The 22,034-nt window shown below is 45.6% G+C and overlaps 1 protein-coding gene across 2 annotated transcripts in view; it reads left to right on the top strand.

Annotated features, from left to right (window-relative positions):
- LOC146064838 (cytochrome P450 2K1-like) overlaps positions 1 to 19,792 on the top strand; it is a 32,762-nt gene extending 12,970 nt beyond the window's left edge. For both annotated transcript variants that reach the window (XM_083178751.1, XM_083178752.1), the window contains exons 2-10: positions 952 to 1,147; positions 3,399 to 3,561; positions 6,474 to 6,623; positions 7,668 to 7,828; positions 8,366 to 8,542; positions 13,371 to 13,512; positions 14,325 to 14,509; positions 15,794 to 15,935; positions 18,862 to 19,792. In XM_083178751.1, coding sequence (XP_083034877.1) covers positions 965 to 1,147; positions 3,399 to 3,561; positions 6,474 to 6,623; positions 7,668 to 7,828; positions 8,366 to 8,542; positions 13,371 to 13,512; positions 14,325 to 14,509; positions 15,794 to 15,935; positions 18,862 to 19,040 — 1,482 coding nt within the window. In that variant the 5' untranslated portion in view covers positions 952 to 964 and the 3' untranslated portion in view covers positions 19,041 to 19,792. The remainder of the gene's footprint in view (positions 1 to 951; positions 1,148 to 3,398; positions 3,562 to 6,473; positions 6,624 to 7,667; positions 7,829 to 8,365; positions 8,543 to 13,370; positions 13,513 to 14,324; positions 14,510 to 15,793; positions 15,936 to 18,861) is intronic.
- The last annotated feature ends 2,242 nt before the right edge of the window (positions 19,793 to 22,034 follow it).

Here is a 22,034-nt window from a genome sequence, read left to right as displayed (position 1 = left end):
GGTGTGTAGTTGGGGGATGTTAGGGTTAGGTGTGTAGTTGGGGGAGGTTAGGGTTAGGTGTATAGTTGGGGGAGGTTAGGGCTAGGTGTGGGGTTGGGGTAGCTTAGGGTTAGGCTGCAGGTTTGGGGAAGGTTAGAGTTTGGCTGTGGGAGGGGATGGTTAGGGTTAGTTGTGGGGTTGGGGGAGCTTAGGAATAGGCTGCGGTGGTGGGGGAGCTTAGGGTTAGGTGAGGGGTTGGAGGAGGTTAGGAATAGGCTGCGGTGGTGGGGGAGGTTAGGGTTAGGTGAGGGGTTGGAGTATGTTAGGAGTAAGTGAGGGGTTGGAGGAGGTTAGGGTTGGGAGTGGTGTTGGGGGAGGTTAGGGTTAGGTGTGGGGTTAATAGAGGTTAGGATTAGGTTGCAGTGGTGGTGGAGGTTAGGGTTAGATGTGGGGTTGGGAGAGGTTATAGTTAGACTGTGGCGGAGGTTAGGGTTAGACTGTGGGGGAGGTTAGGGTTAGATTGTGGGGGAGGTTAGGGTTAGACTGCAAGAGAGGTAGGTAATGGTTAGCATTAGGCTGAAAATACATACCCAGATCCTCTGACTGTGAGGATCCTGCCTGACGGATTTGTACCCATCCCCAACCTGCAATCTTCTGCCCCTGCCCTAAAGATGCATTTCCACCAGTGGCGGCTCCAGAGGAGGTGGGGCTGCAGTACAGTTCAAATAGGGGAGCCACGCCCAGTGCCAGTGAGTCAGATTGGAATGGCAGTTGGTGGCAGTGGGTGTGGCTCCCCTATTTGAATTTTGAAACTCTGCTGCAGTCCCCCCCCCCCCTCTCTGGAGCCGCCACTGATTTCCACCGTTACCTAAACTCCTTTCTTCCCCATGTCCTTCCTGGGAATGTGTGCATACATAATGCTGCAGCAGTGTAATACAAATGTCCAGCTGATATCTTCTATTTCCTTTCCAGGTTTGCTTCCGCCATGTTTGTCACTGATCCTGTCACCATCATCTTGCTGGTTTTGCTCTGTCTGTTTTTACTGAATATTTTCTATGGATCAAAAGAGAATCTTTACCAGAACTTCCCACCCGGACCAAAGCCATTACCGATCATTGGGAATATACACATCCTAAACCTGAAGAAACCCTACAAGACCTACATGGAGGTACCATACGGATATTACCGATACTGGGCCTGGTGTAGAGGAGCATGTACCAGAATGTACATGCGCCTCTACACCAGGCCCAGTATCAGTGGCCCTCTGGGGAGGGGGTAGGGCTAAAATGACGCAAATGTGTAATTTAGTACCACCCACTCCCCAAAGAGCTGTAAATCACAGCATTTAAAGAAAAATGGGTGCGGTTTAAAGACAACAAGCCCCACCTCCCCAGAAATGCTGCAAAGAGTCTCCTCTCCGGACTTCTCCCGCAGTTGAGACTCCTAAAGTAGACAGGTATGCCCCAATGGCACATGTGCCACACACAGTGTTACCGTTGGGACAGATGTTTTCAGAAATGGGCTGGCAGCAGTGTTACAGCGTGCCGTAACGTAGAAAGTAGGCGTCTCAGACAGATTATTAGTTAGAATGAATTATACCATATAATAATACTAATAAATATTTCAATCAAAGTCTATAAAGGTCATTATAAGAGTGTTTAATTAGTATACAAAAATCAGGAATAAACATTCTTATGCAAGAGTGACCTCATGTGGTAGAAAATGAGAATGCAGTTATCACTGAATGAGAAATGAGAAATAAGCATGTAAATAACTATTTTCTATGGGTTGACCACTGAATGTCGACACCTCAAATAGGTTAATATGGTTGGAGGTCGACATGGGGTTTTCACTTTTTTTGGGGGGGAGCCAACATATGCCGACAGGAGTTATTTAATGCCCTACTGCCCACAAGGGCGTGGAGGGAGAGTAGAATAGTGTGCTGAGCGCAGCAAGCCATGCAAGTGGACGCAGTGTACCGATATGGTGTCCATGTCGACCATGTTGACATTCGGGACACAAAAAAGTGAAAAACCCAGGTCAAACTTTTGACTGTGGACCTAATGCTTGTGTCGACCTACCATCCATGTCAACTTTAAGCATGTTTACCTATCTGAGGTGTCGTCCTAAGCCATGTAGACCTTCTGTGGTCGACCTAAGTTTGGAACTCAAAAATATATGTACTGTAAGTCCCCCGAGGATAGGTAGACACCTAAAGGTTGACATGCAAAATGTCGACATTTGGAAAAGGATCGACATGGCAATGGTCGACACACGGAAATGCCAACATGAGTTTTTAAAAAAAAACAACTTTTTCTTACTTTACGTGAACTTCCACTGGAAGCGGCGAAGCGCGGCAAACGCAGAGGTAGCGGAGCCATGCAATGATGCGCGTCACACTAATTGATCATCCACGTGCTCAGGTGCCAACACTGAGCATACACAAAACAACAACTCGTTGATCTTTTCATGGGTTGACATTTTCCGTGTCGATTTTTTGCTTGTGTCTACCTTTTTTTTCCAAAGTCGACCTCGGCATTGTCAACGCTATGATCCATACCCCATACTGCTATACTATGTACTAATGTCCAAGTTTTCTTTTTAAATCAATTTAAAAAAAGATACAGATCCAAAAACAAAACACAATTTATTTCCTAAAGGTGCCCACAGACGCATCAATTATCGAATGCGTTTTGGACTTTTAAAGTACAAAACGCATCTTATGTACAATTATCGGGTGGTGTTTATGGGCTTGTGCGATGCGCGTTCCCGGGAGCCCGATATTGTATGTCTAAAAAAGTACGTGCATCTGAAAATTAACATTACAAACATGGGTTCATCACATCGCATCGCATGCATCCAAGTGCACATCTCATAGCAAGCTGGAAGAAAAATTGTATAGAACCATTGTACAGACAAAAACGCATAGCACGGTACAATTGGTGCATCTGTGGGCACCTTAAGATGAGCGTTCTATTGGAAATGGGATGTTGCTAGGAGGATGTTGCTAGGATGTTGCTAAATGATAATAGATAGGATCTGATTGGTTTCCCATAGCAACCTCCCATGTGACATAGAACTCCCAACTTATTAGATAAACCCCCATGATGATTTAGAACCAAACTGAAAACATGGGGTTCTGGGCACCCCACTAATATCTGGAAGAAAACAATATTACATATAAAGTCATTGTTATTATTGAAGCAATGTCGATCCCTGGCACGCCATTGTCATAGTGTTCAGTGTTCACCCCCCCTGATGCCACAAACCAGACTCGGCGGCCCACAGTCACATGGAACGTGACATTGCGTCACTGTTATATCCGCCACCCCTGCTGCCCCTTAGAGGACAGAAGGGACGGGTGCAGCTGCTAGTGCTGACTATATAAATACTGAGCATTAACCTGTTCTCCTTTGCAGCTCGCTAAGAAGTATGGTTCGGTGTACAGCATACAGATCGGTGCCCAGAAGGTGGTCGTACTGTGCGGGTACGAGACGGTGAAAGACGCCCTCCTAAACTACGCTGAGGAGTTTTCCGACAGAGCTTACCTCCCCACATTCCACGACATAGCAAAGGGATACGGTAAGTTGGTTCCATCCTACGGCATTTGTAGGAGGCGATCAGGATATAGCAAATCCTGCCGCTCTGTTATTGGGTCGTCCGCCTTCACACCGCTCTACTTGATTGGCTTGTTTACACAGAGGCTCGATCACTCACATAGAAGGCCATACCCGGACGGAGAAACTGCACCGGCCATAGGTTATCATGACATGATTGGTAGTTGCGCATTTGGCCACGTGGTTGTACACAAGGGAAAGGAGCGCGTAGCGGCATTTGCGTAAAGTCGCAGGGGTGCGATTGCCAATAGATTCGCATGAATTCGCTTCTGTTTTCAACTGTGAATCAGGAGCAGTATCCAGAATGTTTTATTACTAATTCCTGGACACTTACAGTAAAACTGATCTAAAGGAATCACTGAAAAGCACAGACCAAAGCTGAAACAGAAAGTGTTGATGAAAGATGCAGAATGCTATATGTAAGCCAATCCCGAACCAGGGAGGAAGCAATACTCAATTTAACCATTACATACAGATGGAGCCTTCCTCAACTAGCCATCTTTGGATAGCTATGGTGAGCCATGGCTCACCAAGGCCTATTGTTCTCAGCTGCAATACAATACATAGAACAATACAGTAGGGAAGTATCATAGGATTAAGTCCGACGGCTCTGGCTCACTTAATCCTATTAAAGGGCTAGATGAGGATGGATCTATCTGTATGACCACATTTCCCTCTCAGGTTATAAGGAGATGTTAATGATGTCACAGGTTACATGGTGTGTGTGTGTGTGTGTGCATGATTTAGAATTGATTGCTCCGGTCCATATTTGACCCCCATTACCGCCGGTGCTGGGGGTTTGCGCATGCGCGAATATCAAACATGCACAATCGCCAGGGCGTTCACAACAGGAAGGACGGGAACTCTGCCTATGGAACACTAAGTGTACCAATGTGAGGGCAGACGTGCCCATGCACCCTCGGGGGTGAGCTTGATGACGTCACATGATGTCAGCATCCGCCCCCAATTCTGCGGATAGTGGGCATCTGAAAAGTAAGTGTAGACATGCCCTTCAGATCGAAGGCTGGAAAAGAAAGTGAAACCAAAATGATCTGTTTCAAACTTGATGGATATGGACAGAGGGAGCGGTGAAGACAGAGATTGGAAGTGGGAGCAGATAGGGACTCACTAAGCCGTCAATGTGACAGGGCTTTAACTAGATATCCAGTAAAAGACTCTTCATTATAACTTGTTCTCTCTGTTTTATTTTCCAACATGAGGATTCCCGATGGGTTAGGAAGAAGAATGTAATCCAGCGATACATCATTAAAGGTACGTGACAAAAACAATATCACAAGAGGGGCGGTCACCCAAGGTGCATACTAACAAATGGGGGTTCTGTGTGGCATTATATAAGCTGGGGGCACTAATGTTGAAGAAAGTGTGGTACCCCCTAATTCAGTTTATGTTTAGTTATTATGGAAACTTTCTAGAATAGCTCAATTAAAATGATAACAGACAAAATATATGAGAGAGAGAGAGAGAGAGAGAGAGAGACTTTTGCAAGAGTGCAATTAAATTAGTTTCATCAACATGATGCGCATAGGCGTGCGCACATTGAGTGTTAAGGGTGCACAGGCACCCCCTAATACTGTGCCCCCACCCCCACACTCTTTGCTGCTAGTAATACCAGCAATACCTTTTACCAAAGACTGTATTCCATTAAAACAAGCGCCCATCAATCAATTACAGTATGTGTGTTTTGCATTATTAATTGTATTACACCATTGTCATACAGTATCTGTGCCATCCAGACATGATTTTGACTTTATTTGATTTGCATGTACTGTTACACTGAGTAATTAGAAGATTAAAACTTAAATACTGTAGGCAGGACACAGTATAATGGTGTGGCTGAGAGACGTTTTATATTGTAGTGAGTGCACGCCTGATTGGCGGTGTTAGACAGACCCAATGGCTGTGTTAGACATGCCCAATAGGTGGTGCTAGGCACACCACTTTGACAGTGCACCCCCTAATAAGATGTGCTGCGCACGCCTATGATGATGCGGCACAATATTAGTAGTGGGCAATATACAATCGATGTTATGCTCAGGTCCAGTCTACCTGCTGGGAAGGATATTTTGGTATGATGGATTTTCTAAAACGTACAATTATACACTTACCGGCCAAGTCTGCCTGCCTGAACATGGACCACCCTGTTGCCGGGCCTCCGTTACTTCAATCAGCTCCATAGCACCGCTGGCAACTGGATTGACACTGCTGTTGAAAGACGGGAAGGCGGAACTGATGATGGCGGCGCCGCCGCTGCTGCTGTTGGGGTGCACTGACGGTTTAAAGGAGGACGCTGCTGCGGAACAGGCGGGACTGATGACGGCGGCACTGCCTCTGCTAAGGGGCGCGCAGACGGTATAAAGGACGCTGCACTGCTGCTGCTATGAGATGGATGGGCGATATTGACGACGGAGGACTGGAGCTTCTACTGATAAGGGGTGGGCGGGAGGGTGGCTGAAGGACAGCAGATTTCTGCAGTACAGTATACCTTTCCTCTCTCTCCTAGCCCGGCTGCCCGCTCCCTCCTCCTCTCCCTCTCTCTGCCCACACCGCTGGATATCTGTTTCTGGGTGCTGGGTGAAACGTGGATGCCACAAAATAATTATAATGAAATGTTGGGGAATTAAGTGGCACCCTCCGGTGACCTGCGCCCTAGGCAGCTGCCTAAAGCTGCCTAGTGGTAGCTTCGGCCCTGGATGACCACATACCAATTGAAGCATGTGAAATATCACACCCTTTATCCGCATGCACAGATCACAGGGGAGCGTGGTGATCAGAGTAAGGGCCCTGGAGCCCCTGTGTGCTATCAGTTATGTGAATGACCTCTTAGTGGTTTTATTTTTTCCTTTAGTCTCTTTTCAGGTATCCTGTTTGCTCATGGCGAGAACTGGAAAGCGATGAGAAGATTTACTATTTCAACACTACGCGATTTTGGGATGGGGACGAAAATCATTGAAAATAAGATTATTGAAGAGTCAGAATATTTATTAAAGAAGTTTAAGTCCTTTGGAGGTTAGTGCTTCTTACAGCCACTCAACGGGAGGCTTTGGGGGGAATTCAGTTGTTGTCCATGCTTCCTGCTGGTCATCCTATAGCAATAAACGTCTGTGAGCTATTCCCAAAGCTGCAAGCCATGTAACTTGCCAGTGGGTGTCTGATCGGAGAAACAATTGGAATCGTTCTGATAGACACCCATTAGCACCTATGCAGGGGGTAACAGAAACAATTGAATTCCCCCTTTGTGTTAGTTTTATGATGGGCCTTCATGATAATGCCATTGGGTTGAGTTTAATGATGCCAGTTTGGAAAGGTAAAAATGTAGTGAGGCATGAAAAACAAACAAACAGAAAACAAAATGAAGAAAGATAAGGCTCCTGATTCAGAGGTATGGGTGCAATGCTGATGTTGACATACTGTAGTTGAGCAATTGAAAACTCCTGAAATCTATGGCACATGCAGTACCCTGAGTGTACACACGAAGGCACTGTTGCGACTGATTCGGGCAGTATTAGAAGTGTGGCAGAAAAGTATCATTGTCTGTTGCTGCTTTCTCAGCCGTAGACATAGGAGGCCAAGGTCAGATCTTCATAAACTCACAGAGTGGTAACTCCCAGTAGGGCAGTATGGATGGTGTAATGGTTATCATTACTGCCTCACAGCACTGAGGTCATGAGTTCAATTCCCACCACAGCCCTAACTGTGTGGAGTTTGTATATTCTCCCTGTGCTCGCGTGGGTTTCCTCCGGTTTCCTCCCACAATCCAAAAATATACTGGTAGGTTAATTGGCTCCCAACAAATTAGCCCTAGAATATCTTTGTATGATATGATTGTAAGCTCCACTGGCACAGGTGTGAATGTGTGTGTGCTATATAAATAACTGATAATAAATATATGTTGGCCGGTCCCAATTGTACACCTAGGTTTAGGCCGATGTAAGTATCCCCACTAGCATGGTTTTACCCAGTTGTGTGTTGTTTGCTCACGTAGCTGGCCCATAGTTCTCTGACCCGGTGACCTTGTATGGTTTTTAATTTACTCGATTCTTCTAATTGTAGGAAAACCATTTGAAAACTCCATGATAGTGAACGCGGCTGTAGCCAATATAATCGTGTCCATAGTAATCGGCCATCGCTTCAAATACGAGGATCCGGTATTCCTGAGACTGATGTTTTTGGTAACGGAGAACATAAGACTTGCAGGAACTCCTATGGCCATGGTAAGCTCCGTAGTCATTGTAGCTGCCTCGCGGTACAATGACCGCTACCACCGGTGATACTCAGCGACAACTTTAATAAACATGGAAATAATAGCTGTTTGCTTTTTATTTCACTGAATTTAGTGTTATGACCATTTGATAAATAGACATCTTATATTCTACACCTTGTTGACTGTCATTTAATTGAACACCTGGATGTGGGTGTGAACAGTCATTGTCTCGAGCTCCCCGTAGGGAATGCTTGGTGCGTATGCATGAATGTCTAAGCGCATGCACCTGTGAGTAGTTGTTTGCCACGGTGTATGCATACACATTGCCAACTGCTTTGGGGCCCATGCCCTGGACTTAAACCTAACTATTTACATTGATAGGATTGCATGAGATTTATTGCTTGTGGTCCTTTTGCGTACGCTATATTGCATGCAATCCCAACCAGGCCTGCCCAGATAAGACAATCACCTGTTTGCGATTGATGCTGAATCAGCCCCTGTATATACATGAGCTTGTGAGTGCTGACGTACCGTTTCTTTATCTTAGTTGTACAATACCTTCAAGTCTGTAATCCGCTGGTTACCAGGAACTCACAGAACTGTGCGTCAGAACGCCCTCGAGATGCAGAAATTCATTAAAGAGACATTCAGAAAGAGCAGGGAGCAGCTGGACATCAATGACCAGAGAACCTTCATTGATCGCTTTCTCATCAAGCAGCAAGAGGTAATAATGCTGCAATATAAATATTGGGAGATGTTTCCAGAGGCGTAGCTAGGGCGGAGCACCAGCTCCGGGCGCCGACATGTCACCTGGTGCCGGAGCTCTGCTGCTAGCTCGCCCGCTCCCCGCTGTGCCCGGCATCAGTCTGCACTGGGGACAGTTAAAACCTGACGAGCGGTCACACTGCACATGCGCCGGTTTGGGACGCTGGAGGCAGGGATGGGGCGCCATGATGTCACAACGTCATCAACGCCGCATCCCTGCCTCCGGTGTCCCAAACCGGCACATGCGCGATGTGTGAGCACTCGTCGGGTTTTAACTGTCCCCACTGACTGATGCCAGGCACAGCGGACATCAACATCATGGCGTCAAAGGGTGAGCGCTGTGGGGTCTTATTATTATTATTATTATTATTATACAGGGGAGGGGAGCAATCTGTGGAGTCCTGTTATTATTATTATACAGGGGGAGCAGCCTGTGGTGTCCTTTTATTATACAGGGGGAGCAGCCTGTGGTGTCCTTTTATTATACAGGGGGAGCAGCCTGTGGTGTCCTTTTATTATACAGGGGGAGCAGCCTGTGGTGTCCTTTTATTATACAGGGGGAGCAGCCTGTGGTGTCCTTTTATTATACAGGGGGAGCAGCCTGTGGTGTCCTGTTATTATACAGGGGGAGCAGCCTGTGGTGTCCTTTTATTATACAGGGGGAGCAGCCTGTGGGGTCCTGTTATTATTATTAACGAGCAAGGTCAGTCCTCTTAGCAACGAGCAAGGACAGTCCCCCTTTTCGCCGTGCAAGGGGGGAGGGGGAACATGCCCTTGCTCCGGGCACCGTGGAACCAAGGATGTTTCAAACCTTGAAGAGAGATTTCATTACAGCGACTGCTTGTCTTGCAAAAAAAGATACTCAGTGGGACCTGGCAGCTCGTTCACAACAGGCATCTCATGCTGCATGGTGTATTGAGGCTGCAGGCAGGGCCAGACTGGGATTACAAATAGGCCCTGGGATTTAAAGTACACAGGCCCACCTCAGCCTCAGCATCTGGCTCCTGGTATAGTCTCCTCCCCTACTATCCCTGACTCCTACCTCGAAGTCTATGCTTTTCCAAATATATTCAATACTAGCAAAATATACAAGTGTACATCATTCTCTGTGTTATAAATAATATATAACACACATATATATATATATATATATATATACATACAATGGTCGAAGTGGAAAATTTGAAGTGGGGGTATGGGAAAGTGAAGGCTGTAGTTCTGCGAAAGTGTTTCAGAAAAGGGTGTGTGGCCACTCTAAAGGGGGCATGTCCTTGAATGTAGTGTACCACACCATATACCCCTTATACACATTATGCAACAAAATAGTAGACCCCCTTATACTTGCCCCTTACACGGAATGAGCCATAGTTCACATTATGCCACACGGATTGAGCGAAAATTCACATTATGCCACACGGATTGAGCGAAAATTCACATTATGCCACACGGATTGAGCCAAAATTCACATTATGCCATACGGATTGAGCCAAAATTCACAAATAGGGACAGCGGGGACAGTAACAGCAGGGACATTGATGGTGGGGACACAGGGACAGTGATGAAGGGATGCAGGGACAGAGATTGCAGGGAAGAAGGAAGTTGGGGGGTTCTGCAACAGGGGTGCCGCAGCGTGCATAGCTTTTCCTCACGAGAGAGGGGAGACTCCTTTGTAGCCATGAGGGGAGGGTCTGCTAAATAAAAAAGCAGAGGAGGAGCTGAGGGAAAGGGATAGTACATGTGACCAAAGCCCCTACAACCGTGGGAGGGTGGAGAGATCATCGGGCGGGCCCTCAGTCGGATGGTGACTGACATGCTGCAGTAACAAGAAATAAAACTTTTTCTGTCTACAGCAGCTCCCGGTTGCCACCCCCTTCCCCACACTGTTCATACCAGGACAGCCGTCTATTGATTTGTCCGTCCATATTAGAATCTGGCAGCAACACCTCCTGGGCTGCACTGTGCATAGCTGGTGGAATCATGTGGATGCATCTCCGTGTCATTATGCAACCGCATCGTGATGTCGTTACATTTTTGCGTAGAAATGTCATTACGTGATTGCGTCATGCAGCGGTGACACAGCTGCACATCTCCACCCACTATGCACAGTGATGTCCAGGAGATGTTGCTGCTGGATTTTTATATGGATGGACAAACCAACCCAGGGCTGTTGCTAGGGTGTTCGGCTCTGAAAAAAAGGGTGTATAATACCCCTGGTACTAGTGCCTCATATACATAATATGCCCAGTAGCAACAGTGCCGTAACTAGACATTTTGGTGCCCCACATACACTAAAAAATAGGGACAGTGCGCATAATGTAATGACCATTACACATTATGCGACACACCGTAAAGTGCATTACACATTATGCCCACATGTAATTACACATGCCACATACCGTATTACTCATTACGGTACTTATGTAATATCTGGGCTCCCGTTTTTCTTATGAGACCGCTGCGCTCGCCACGCTCCAGGCACGGTGGCTCGCTGCGCTCGCCACACTATATAAAATCAACTCCATGCGTAGTTGGATAGTAGGGGTATGAAAAAATGGGGTGCATTTAACATGGGAGCCCAGATAATACATAAGTACCCTCATTACATATAAAGTCACATGACATAATGCCTATTACACCACACACTGTAATGTCCCTTACACAATGTGCCAAACACCGTAGTGCCCATTACATATTATGCCACTTCGTTGTCAGGGGTTCCACGCTCCTTGCCAGGGGTTCCACGCTCATTGCCAGGGGTTTTATGTGCCTTGCCTTGTGAACATATTAGTTGCCATGTATGATTACATGCTCATTGCCATGTGGGATTATGTGCTCATTGCCATAGGGGATTACATGATCATTGCCATTTGGGATTACATGCACATTGCCATGGGGTTTACATGCTCATTGCCATGTGGATTTCATGCTTGTTGCCAAGGGGGAATACATACTCATTGTCAGGGGGGGGGTTTATGCTCCTTGCACGTTGCAAGTTACTTATTCTATGTACATATTCTTCATAAGGCAAGTTACATATTCTTTGCCCAGGGGTTACATGCTCCTTGCACATGGAGAGTTACATGCTTGTTGCCCAGGGGGATTTATATGCTCATTGCCCAGGGAGAGATACATGCTCATTGCCACTGGGCAGTTACATGCTCATTGCCAAGGGGCCTGTACATGCTCGTTGCCCAGGGGTAGGCACCTGATGCAAACCAAAACAGAGCTGAGACAAGTGGGCGGGTGAGGAGCGGCGTTACAGACAAAAACCCTGCGACAGAAGCTAGAAGTGCAGGAGGACCTCTAGCATCTGTCTCCTCTGTGGTAGTGGACATTTTTGGAGTCTTTATGCTGACAGACACTCTGCGCCTCCGCGGTGCTGCTCCTGGCTATTTTTTGTATCAAGTGCCGGGGATCCAGTGGAGGGTAGCCAGCAGAAGGAAGCGCCTCTCTGACTTGGCACCCCCTGCCCGCTTACACCGCTTACCGGCTGCCGCCGGCTTTGCTGGCAACCCATGCAGCCATCAGCCCTTCTGGCATTTTCTAGAAGCACGAGTATGGCCAGTCCCTGGCTGGATGTACAGTATGAGGGGGTATCTGTAGTTTATAAACTGCCATCCTGTCTGACATTGCTTCATGTTGAACAGATGTGCTTTATGCTCGAAGTAACTGCCATGTGTTTGTGCCTCTGCTCTGATGCTTAGTGTAGCCAGACAGCCTTCATCCTATATTGTTACACAATGTAATGTTGTTGACAGTGGCGTAGATATCGTAAGGCAGCCCCCGCTGCTGCTTGGGGAAGCGGGGGCTGTGTGGGCGCCGGATGCTGGCACCGGCCACTGCCCTCCACCCCTCTCCTTACAGACGCGGCGGGGGAGGCAGGGTAAGAACGGTGAGCCTGAGGCAGCGCTAAATTTAGGGAGGGGCGGGGTTGCCAAAATTATCCTGCGGGGGGAGGGGGGGGGCGCAAAAATTGGCGCTACGCCCCTGGTTGTTGAGGTTAATAATACTGTAGGAACAAAACCAGAGTCAAATTACACAATTTTAGCTGTTTTAGCAATTCCCACCCAAAAATTAAATAGATCACAATTAAAATACATGAGGGCAGCTTTACCAAAACTGAGGGTCCAAACACCTCAAGCCACCAATCAGTGTTGAGATGTCATTTATCCAATACATTCTTTAAAATGTTTAGGATTCAATTTCAGTAACTGTGGTAACCTCATAGCACGGCTGTCGGCAGCCCTTATTGAATTTTTTTTTGGGGGGGACAGCAGACAGTCACAGTGAGTTCCACGCCAGGTAGTCTTTTTCTGCAAAGCCACACCCCTGATGCAAGACCACACCCCTCCCTATGTGGCCACACCCCCTTTCTGGAGTGCACGCACACAATTTTTGTGACCTGTACATGGGGTGGGGGTAGGGGTGGGGCATATTTTTACCTGTTCGCACTGGGAGCCAAATAGTCTAGAAATAGCACTGCACATATTCCTTGTATTTTTGCATAAAGCAAACCAATTTTAAAAGGACGAGCTCTAATTACATTGTCTGAAGCAAAATAAAGTCCTAGTTTTTGTTTTTCAAAAATGATCTGCGCTAATTGATCACCCACCTTGTATGTTAGAATAAAACTTCCATAATCCAACATTTGTAGATGCACAGTAATAATTGCTATGAATGAGTTTACTAGATTACGGTACCTTCATGCTGTACAGTTCTTGTTCAGTCTTCAATTTTGTTCAAATTATGTTTACTGTATACGGAAACTTTTTTAATTTTTTTTTTAGGAGAAACCAGAATCTGTAAAATATTTCAAAGATGAAAACCTTATAATGATCATCAGTAACCTGTTTGCTGCTGGGATGGAGACCACCTCAACCACTTTGAGATGGGGCATCCTGCTCATGATGAAATACCCGGAGATCCAACGTAAGTACTATACCATGGTACAGTGTAAGGCAGTAAGGGCAAGATGTATCAAGCTTCACAAAGTGATAAAATGGAGAGTGATAAACAGCCAGCCATCAGCTCATAACTTAGGAGCTCATTGGATGGTGGCTTATCACTCTCCATTTTATCGCTTTTTGAAGCTTGACACATGTGGCCCTAAATGCCTGAGGATTGACTCCTACTGTCTCTCTCTCTCTTTCTCTAACCATTGCAGCTCCATCCAGTGGCGTAACAAAAGCGCCTGCAGACCCCGCGGTGGCTTGGATATGCCGGGTAGCTGTGGACACTGGGGGACTGTGAGGGTTACAGTCCTGTTGGGACTTGCAGATACTTGCCTGCAGTCCTGGCTTTGCATGCCTCCACTGAAAATGACCCTACAAAATTATTACAGATGTTAGCAGAGATGGCAACCATTTTGCAAGGGTCATTACTGAGTTCAGGAGCGGTGGGGCCAGTGGCTGCTACGGGAAGGGTGGTGGAATACTAATGAGCAGTAGGGTGGTGGTGGGGCCATTAGTTTTCTGGGGGGGGGGGGGGCGACATAATTAAAGTTACGTGACTGGCTCCATCTCTGCATGTTTCAAAGCAACAGCCTCCTCCCCTCCTCCTTCTTCCCCTCTCCACAGGGGAAGGGGAAGAAGAAGGAGATCCTCACCGCTTGAACCATCGATTGGTATAGAATGCACAACTGATAACGACCGTCGATGGTTAACCATTGGATGGGTAACACTAGTATGAAAGGGCAGAATACACATTTAACTCTGCCTGTTTCCTTCTTTCTATGACTACAGAGAATGTTCAGAATGAAATAGATAAAGTCATTGGCTCAGCTGAACTCCATCTAGAGCACCGGAAGGACTTGCCCTACACAGATGCCGTGATCCATGAGATTCAGAGATTTGCCAACATAATACCAACTAATATCCCACACGCCACTGCCCAGGACGTCACGTTCAGGGGGTATTTTATACCTAAAGTAAGAATTACTTTATATTCATATAAATCGACACTTTATAGCGAAGGCAGAAGTTTGAACGTTGGACCTAACACACACCGTAGTAGGCCACTGATGAGATGCTCTTTGAGCATAGAACTGTCCCTCATTGTGGTCCTCTTACCCCCTTTATCTTTACTCAGATTTTTTGGACAGTTCTATAATGGTACGCACATATGTTAACCATCACCAGGCAGTGACATCTACCCACTGGATATCTACTGAGGACCATCAAACCTCTGTTATGCTTAGACTCCAACCTTCCCTGTTGGCACTTCCCGCATCATTAATGTCTGGTGGGGATGACGTTGGGAGGTTAGGCTGTGGTGAGGGGGGTTACGGTTAGACTGCAGGAAGGGAGGATTAAGGGGCAAAATACTTGCCATCATTCCCACCATCGGGATGCCGGCATCGGTATTCTGACCGCCGGTCATCTGTATGTATCCTCTCTGGTGCTTGCAGTGGGATATCACATTCTTTAACACTTTCATGTGCTTCTCTATTGTACAATTCAGAGAACGCTGTTATAACGTACAGTATATGTATGCCCTAATATCCCTTTGATTTGGAATGCCTATGAAATACACAGGTTCTGTGGCTGATTAACCCCTCGAGTGGTGGTTTTCCTGGGGCAGGACAAACTTACCAGGGAAGAGACAAAAAGAGTGCCGGGGGGGGTGAAAGAAAAAGAAAGAGATAAGGGATGTAAAGGAAAGAGGTATAGGAAATAATGAGAGAGAAAAAGGGTGTCAGGGAGAGACAGAGGAGGGAGCGGGAGTCAGTCATCGGTCATAACACTGCACTTGTGAGAAGCCCTGTGGTTGCTCAGAAGGACCGCCGTAACTAAGGTGCTGGGGCCAGTATAATTGCCACTCGCAGATGCTGGCTCAGACACGACCAGAAAATATTGTGACACACCCACATTTGGCAAGCCACTCCCCCATCACCTCCCATAAATGCACACCGACTGTCACTCACTCTACAAAAAAATCCTCATTGTGACCATTGTCGCTAATCAGTCACTGCGCCTGTGGCACATACGCTGTCCAAAAAGCATCCGCAACTGTTGGTACATCTTCTACTCACGCCCCAGGTGACACCTTTATATAGCAAAAACCCTTGACCGTACAGCTTCTGTCCCTCAGTTATTGTATTCGCATACATTTATGTTTATATAATGAGTTTTCACTCTACATCCAATATACAATGTTTTATTATACTACAAACAATTTCTGGACTTTTATAACTCTTGTGCATTTGCTTTAGGGGACACAAGTCATCCCGTTACTGACCTCCGTCCTCCGAGACGAGGATCACTTCGAGAAACCGTACGAGTTTTATCCTCAGCATTTTCTGGACTCTGATGGACGTTTTGTGAAAAATGAGGCCTTTATGCCATTTTCAGCCGGTAATTACACCTCCGTCACATGACGTCAATGAGTAAAAACAAGTCATGTGTGTTTTTGTATTTCATCTATTATACCTACAGCAGAGGTTCCTAAATGCTGTTCTCAGGGCATCACAACGATCCAGGTCTAAATACATCCATGCTTGGCCACAGTTGAATTAATTAGTTCCTCAGTCAATTGGATTTATCCATGTGTCCTAAAACATGGATATACTTTGAACCTGGACCATTGGGAGCCTTCAGAACTGTGTTTGGGAACCTCTGACCTACAGTATTCTCTCATAATGTAACTTTATCCTTTGTTGCCCCAAAATATCAAACCTTGGAGAGAGATAATAGCTTCTACTCTATCTGCCATTGATCTAGAACAGTCTATGAAATGACCGTTAGAAGCCGATTGGTTCCCATGGGAATCCTCCACTTTATCTTTCTCCAAGTCTTAATACAACTACCCTACCATTTGTCTTCTCACCTGCTTATTCCATAGATACTCCATAGATACATTACTTACTGTACGTCAATTGTTGTCAGTAAGTCTATTGTGATGCTTACATCAGTGCCGTAACTAGACATTTTGTCGCCTTGTGCCAGAAATGGAATTGGCACCCCCACATAGTGAAAATAGGGACAGTACGCACCATAGCATGGCTTTATGGGGTAGGGGCATGGCCACATATTAGTACCAATTCATATCACACCACACAGTAGTGTCCGTTATTTACATTACGCCACCTAGCAGTGTCCGTTATTCACATTAAACCACACAGTAGTGTCCGTTATTCACGTTATACCACAAAGCAGTGTCCGTTATTCACATTACACCACATAGTAGTGTCCGTTATTCACATTACACCACACAGCAATGTCCATTATTCACATTACACCACACAGTAGTGTTGGTTATTCACATTACACCACACAGTAGTGTTGGTTATTCACATTACACCACACAGTGGGCTAGATGTATTAAGCCTTAACAAGTGATAGTGACATAGGGCCAGATTCTGTAAGCTTCAAAAGTGATAAAATGGAGAGTGATGAACAGACAGCCAATCGGCTCCTACCTGCCATGTCACGGACTGTGTTTGAAAAATGTCAGGTAGGAGCTGATTGGCTGCTTGTTTATCACTCTCTATTTTATCACTTTTGAAGCATAGAGAATCTGGCCCAAAGAGAGATAAATCACCAGTCAATCAGCTCCTGTCTGCCATGTTACAGGATGTGTACAGTTTTGGTTACAGTGCGCATCAGGTACAGTGCGGAATATAGTGTAGGTCAGATATAGTGTGGGTCGTATACACTGCACTTCAGACACTGGGCCCGAATCAGACCCGCTTGTATATTTGCTCAATAGCGAACATGTAATCGCCGCCCCACCAAATGCACTCCCCCCCCCCCACCCCATCAACCAAATCCCCACAGTACCATGCGAGCGGACCATCAATGATTTTTCCTCCCTTCATTGATAAAAGTAAGTCTATGGGGGCGGAGGCTGGCATCATAGATGCATACACCGTTTTTGTGGGCAGACCTTAGCGACCGCCTCCTGCGGAACCCTTACTGAAATATAATTCTAATCCTATACCCAAACCTAACCAAACCCTAACTGCATATTAGCTTTTTATACACAACATTTTTTGGTACTTATGTAATATCTGGGCTCCCGTTTTTCTTATGAGACCGCGCCCCCTCGCCACGCTTCGGGCACGGTGGCTCGCTGCACTCGCCACACTATATAAAATCAACTCCATGCATAGTTGGATAGTGGGGGTATGAAAAAATGGGGTGCATTTAACATGGGAGCCCAGATAATACATAAGTACCCATTTTTTATTTGAATTTATATAACGAATGTGAGTGACGATGGTATTTTTAGCAGATATTTTGCACAACTCTCACTGAGATGTTGGCACTTAAAGGGTTAATCTAGCCCTGACTTCAGCCTAAAACTAATTGCAGCCCAACCCCAGCAAAACAGTAACTGCAGCCCAAACGTAGCCCTAATCAACGCCCAACTGCAGCCTAGCTCTAATATAACCGAGTATGGGTCATTGGGTCGACCACTGAAGCTCAATATGGCTTAGGCCGACACATGAAATAGATTGACATACTTAAAGTTGACTCAGAAGGTTGACACAAGCATAAGGTCGACAATGGCTAGGTCTATAGTCAAAAGGTCAACGTTTTTTTCCAGTTTTTTTGTCCCGAATGTCGACATAGTCATGCGTCCCCTTGCATGGCTCACTGCGAGGGCATGAAATGCCGCCTGTCGGCGCATGTCGGCTCAAAAAAAAGAAGTGAAAAACCCATGTTGACCGTTTAACTGTCAACCTAGCCATTGTGGACCTAATGTTTGTGTTGACCTTCCGACCATGTCGAGCTTAGACACGTCGACTTATTTCATGTGTCGACCTAAGCCATGTCGACCTTCAGTGATCGACCCAATGCATGTTGACCTTATATGTGTCAACCTAATGGTCGTATACCATTTAACCCTATTCCCTATTGCAACATAGGATTTACCCTAATCTATTTCTAATCGTAATTAAAACTGAGGTACTTCTTTACTTTCACGGCGCCAGCATGGCGCCGCGCGTCAGAGTCCCCTTGCGGGGCTCGCTTCGCTCGCCCACGCTGCGGGCACGGTGGCTCGCTACGCTCGCCACGCTAATTAAAATCAACTCCATGCCAACATGGATAGTGGAGGTATGAACTATCCATGTTGGCATGGCGTTAACTTAGTTTATTTTACTTAATTGGTGGCGAGCGTAACCCGGAAGTACGCGCGGCGCCATGCTGGCGCCGTGAAAGTAAAGAAGTACCAAAACTGACCCCTAAAATCATATGTTGACATTATGTCAGAATCACTGTGAATGTTGACATGCCGACTGTGACTGCAAACTGATATAATGTATTGTCCCTGTAGGTAAAAGAAGCTGTGCTGGGGAGAACATGGCCAAGATGGAGCTGTTCCTGTTCTTTACACGGCTGCTGCAGAACTTCACTTTCCAGGCTCCTCCGGGGGCTGAGCTGGACCTAGATGCTGCGGTTGGATTCACAACGCCTCCTAAGCGCCATTACATCTGCGCTGTGCCTCGTGCCTAAGATCACAGCACGAAGCAAGAGAATATGCGCGGTCTGATTCACGGATGACCACAGTAGATACAGACTTTGTATGCAGCCACTTTATGATCATACTTTATACAATTTCACCCCATTCCAGTGTATTGGACCAAGAAATTGGGTGAAATCGGCACAAGTGACGCACGGTCCCGTGCACATCGGACCGGATTAGGAGGACAGACCTGCAGAACATAAGATAAATCGGAATTGTAACCATCAGCGGCACATGTATCGCATCAGATGCTGTCCATAGGTGTGTGCCAGCAGTGCTGCACCGCTGGCACACATTTATCTGCAGAGCGTGGAAGCGCCAGGGAGGAGAGGCGCTCTCCCCGCTCAGCATCCCTGGCAGGCAGCATGCAGGAGATTTGAAAAAAAAAACATACAATATAATGGGCAGCCGCTGATTGGCAGAAAGAGATCTCTCGGCCAATCAGTGGCCGCCCATTCATTTGAATAGTTTAAAAAAAAAATTCTACTGCCCTTCCCCACCTGCAGCTCCCCAGGAGTTACATGCAATAAGTCGTGTGCGATTTATCGCTTGTAAAAATGGCACATCAAGTGCCGAATTGTAAGTGCTGCTGGGGAAGCTCAAGGGGAATTGGGTCTGACTTGTCCTTAGCGTAAGGCGCCTTCAGATGTCAGTTACTGCTCGGGTGTCTCACTGTACATACATCCATCAATGTTTACTGTTAATTGTTATTCTGTAAAAATGATCTTGTAATCCTGACAGTAAAGTGATCTTGTAAATGCCACGTCTGTTTTTTTTTTTTTATAAATAGCCCCAAAACATAATTTCAGATTAAAGGGATAAATATTGATACATTTTGGGTTCCCAATATAGAACAAATATGTCCAAGTATTGCGCAACCCTTATTTTCAATAAGATGTGATCTTGATACACAAATAATTTTTATCAGAAATTTATTGTGACATTTGAATATGTATAAAAACAAACATGTGGTGGGGAAGACATTCAATGTATACTTCCAATGATAATCATGAACAGACCACTGTTCGGGTCCAGCACAAATAAGAGGATCAGGATCTCACCAAATAGATGGGTTGCGGTGGGCTGGGCTCCTATTGGAGAATCTGCGGCACCACCGCAGTTGGCTTAATCGAGTCCTCAGATGTTCAAAGTGCTTGTGCATAAAGTGTCCAGTGCTTCCAAGGTGCCGTGTAGATATTGCACAGGGATGAAGCAACGTAGTATCCAAACGTAGCAGCAACGCGTTTCGGAGATCCTCTGTCTCCTTTATCAAGCTGTGTGTGGATACTGGTATGATCTTCTTGCCTTTTACACCCATTTCCTGGGTCTAAGGATTAGTAACAGCCAATGGGAACTCCGCGATTTTCGCGGGCCGGAAATATCTTGCGTTCCAGCTGTACTTCCGGTTGCGTTCCACCGGCCTGGAGAATGTTGCCGCTTCCGGTTTTTACGATAATAGCGGTAACGGTTTTAGTTGGTAATCACCTCAGTTGGACTTATTCGGCTCCATTCCTTTAGCGCCCAAATGACTTCTCCTATTCGCTTTTTTATTTTTGTATTGCCTCGGATTTTTACATGTTATACATCCTTATTAAACTCCGTCCGCCATCTTTGTTCAGGGCAAACTTGAGGGCATGTGTTGGATGTTCTTTCTTTGATTGGCCAGTGGGGGAAGGCTCATCCTCAACACCTTCTGTGCAGTACTTGGTATTCCTGCATAGTCCATCCCTATTTACCGGGATGGTCTTCCCCCACTGGATTTCCCCATCCATAATAGATCCAGAACCACGTGTAAAAAATATAATAAAGCATACAGTTAAAATGAGGTTAAGAAAGACATAACAAAAACATACTAGAAATGATAAAAGGTTTTTAGTAAGTTAAAAAGTGACATAAAATGAGCAGATAAAACATGAGTAAGATTCACAATTAAACTTAATAAGTAAAATCATTAATCTAAAAACCATTTAAGTTCGAAGTCCGCATTATGACCGTTGGGATGGAGGCTATTTAGAGTGAAGATCCACTTCATATCACTTTTAGCCAATCTTGTTTCTAAATCCCTGGTCTTCCAATTAGTAACCACCTGCTGTATCCCCAGAAATCTTTTAATCGCTCCCTCACACTTATGGTGAGTCTTTAAAAAATGATCAGAGAGTGGGTGGGTGGCACATCCTTTTCTTATATTATAGATGTGTTCTGCAGACCTCGATTTCAGGTTTCGGGTAGTTTTACCTATATAAACTTTATTGCACTCACACTCCAATAAATAAATTACATTGCGTGTGTGGCATGTGATGAATTGATTAATTTTATATTTTACTCCCTTCACCTCAAAGTGAGTCGCTTTTTTATCAAATCACATTTTGGGTTCCCACCAGTCACCAATGATAAATCCAGTATTATCTCACTGCAGCAGTTATTGTCATTGACTCTTTTCACTTTTGGAAGATTTTGCAAACTTACCCCTCAAGAATTGGTCTGAGAAATCAAGTGAAATTGGCCCAAATCACGTGTGTATGACCAGAGTTTAACATGGGCTTCTTATGGAGCCATGACTAGCCAATTAGCAACAGAGCTCCCCCAGAGCCTGCTGCTGACTGACTGGGTGAAGACCCGGTGTCTGACGTCACCGGCCAATCAACCAGTTCGTACCAATTTGATTTTACTAAATTTCCCCCCAAAATGTTAAGTTGTTATTTGTTAAAAAAATAGAAAAGATGATTTTTTTTAAAAAACTCATGTATGTTCAGGGCCAGGCAAAGGCAGTGTGTTACAATAAGGCTCCGGAGGTACCATGCCACCATGGTAATAATATAAACATTGTGAGTCCCAGTTCAAAGCTGTCAGTTGTTAAAAAAAAAGAGGAAATCATTTTGTTTTGCTTTCTGTAAAACTTGTGTATGTTCAGGTACAGGCAGTAGCACTATATTACAATAATGCTCATAACATGTGCCATCATGTTAGTAACATAAGTGCTCTGG

Source organism: Crinia signifera, chromosome 3 (genome assembly GCF_055691185.1).
Source record: "Crinia signifera chromosome 3, ASM5569118v1, whole genome shotgun sequence".
NCBI classification, from domain to species: Eukaryota; Metazoa; Chordata; class Amphibia; order Anura; family Myobatrachidae; genus Crinia; species Crinia signifera.
The sequence above is the reverse complement of the archived record's forward strand: the minus strand, read 5'-3'. Positions and strand labels throughout refer to the sequence as shown.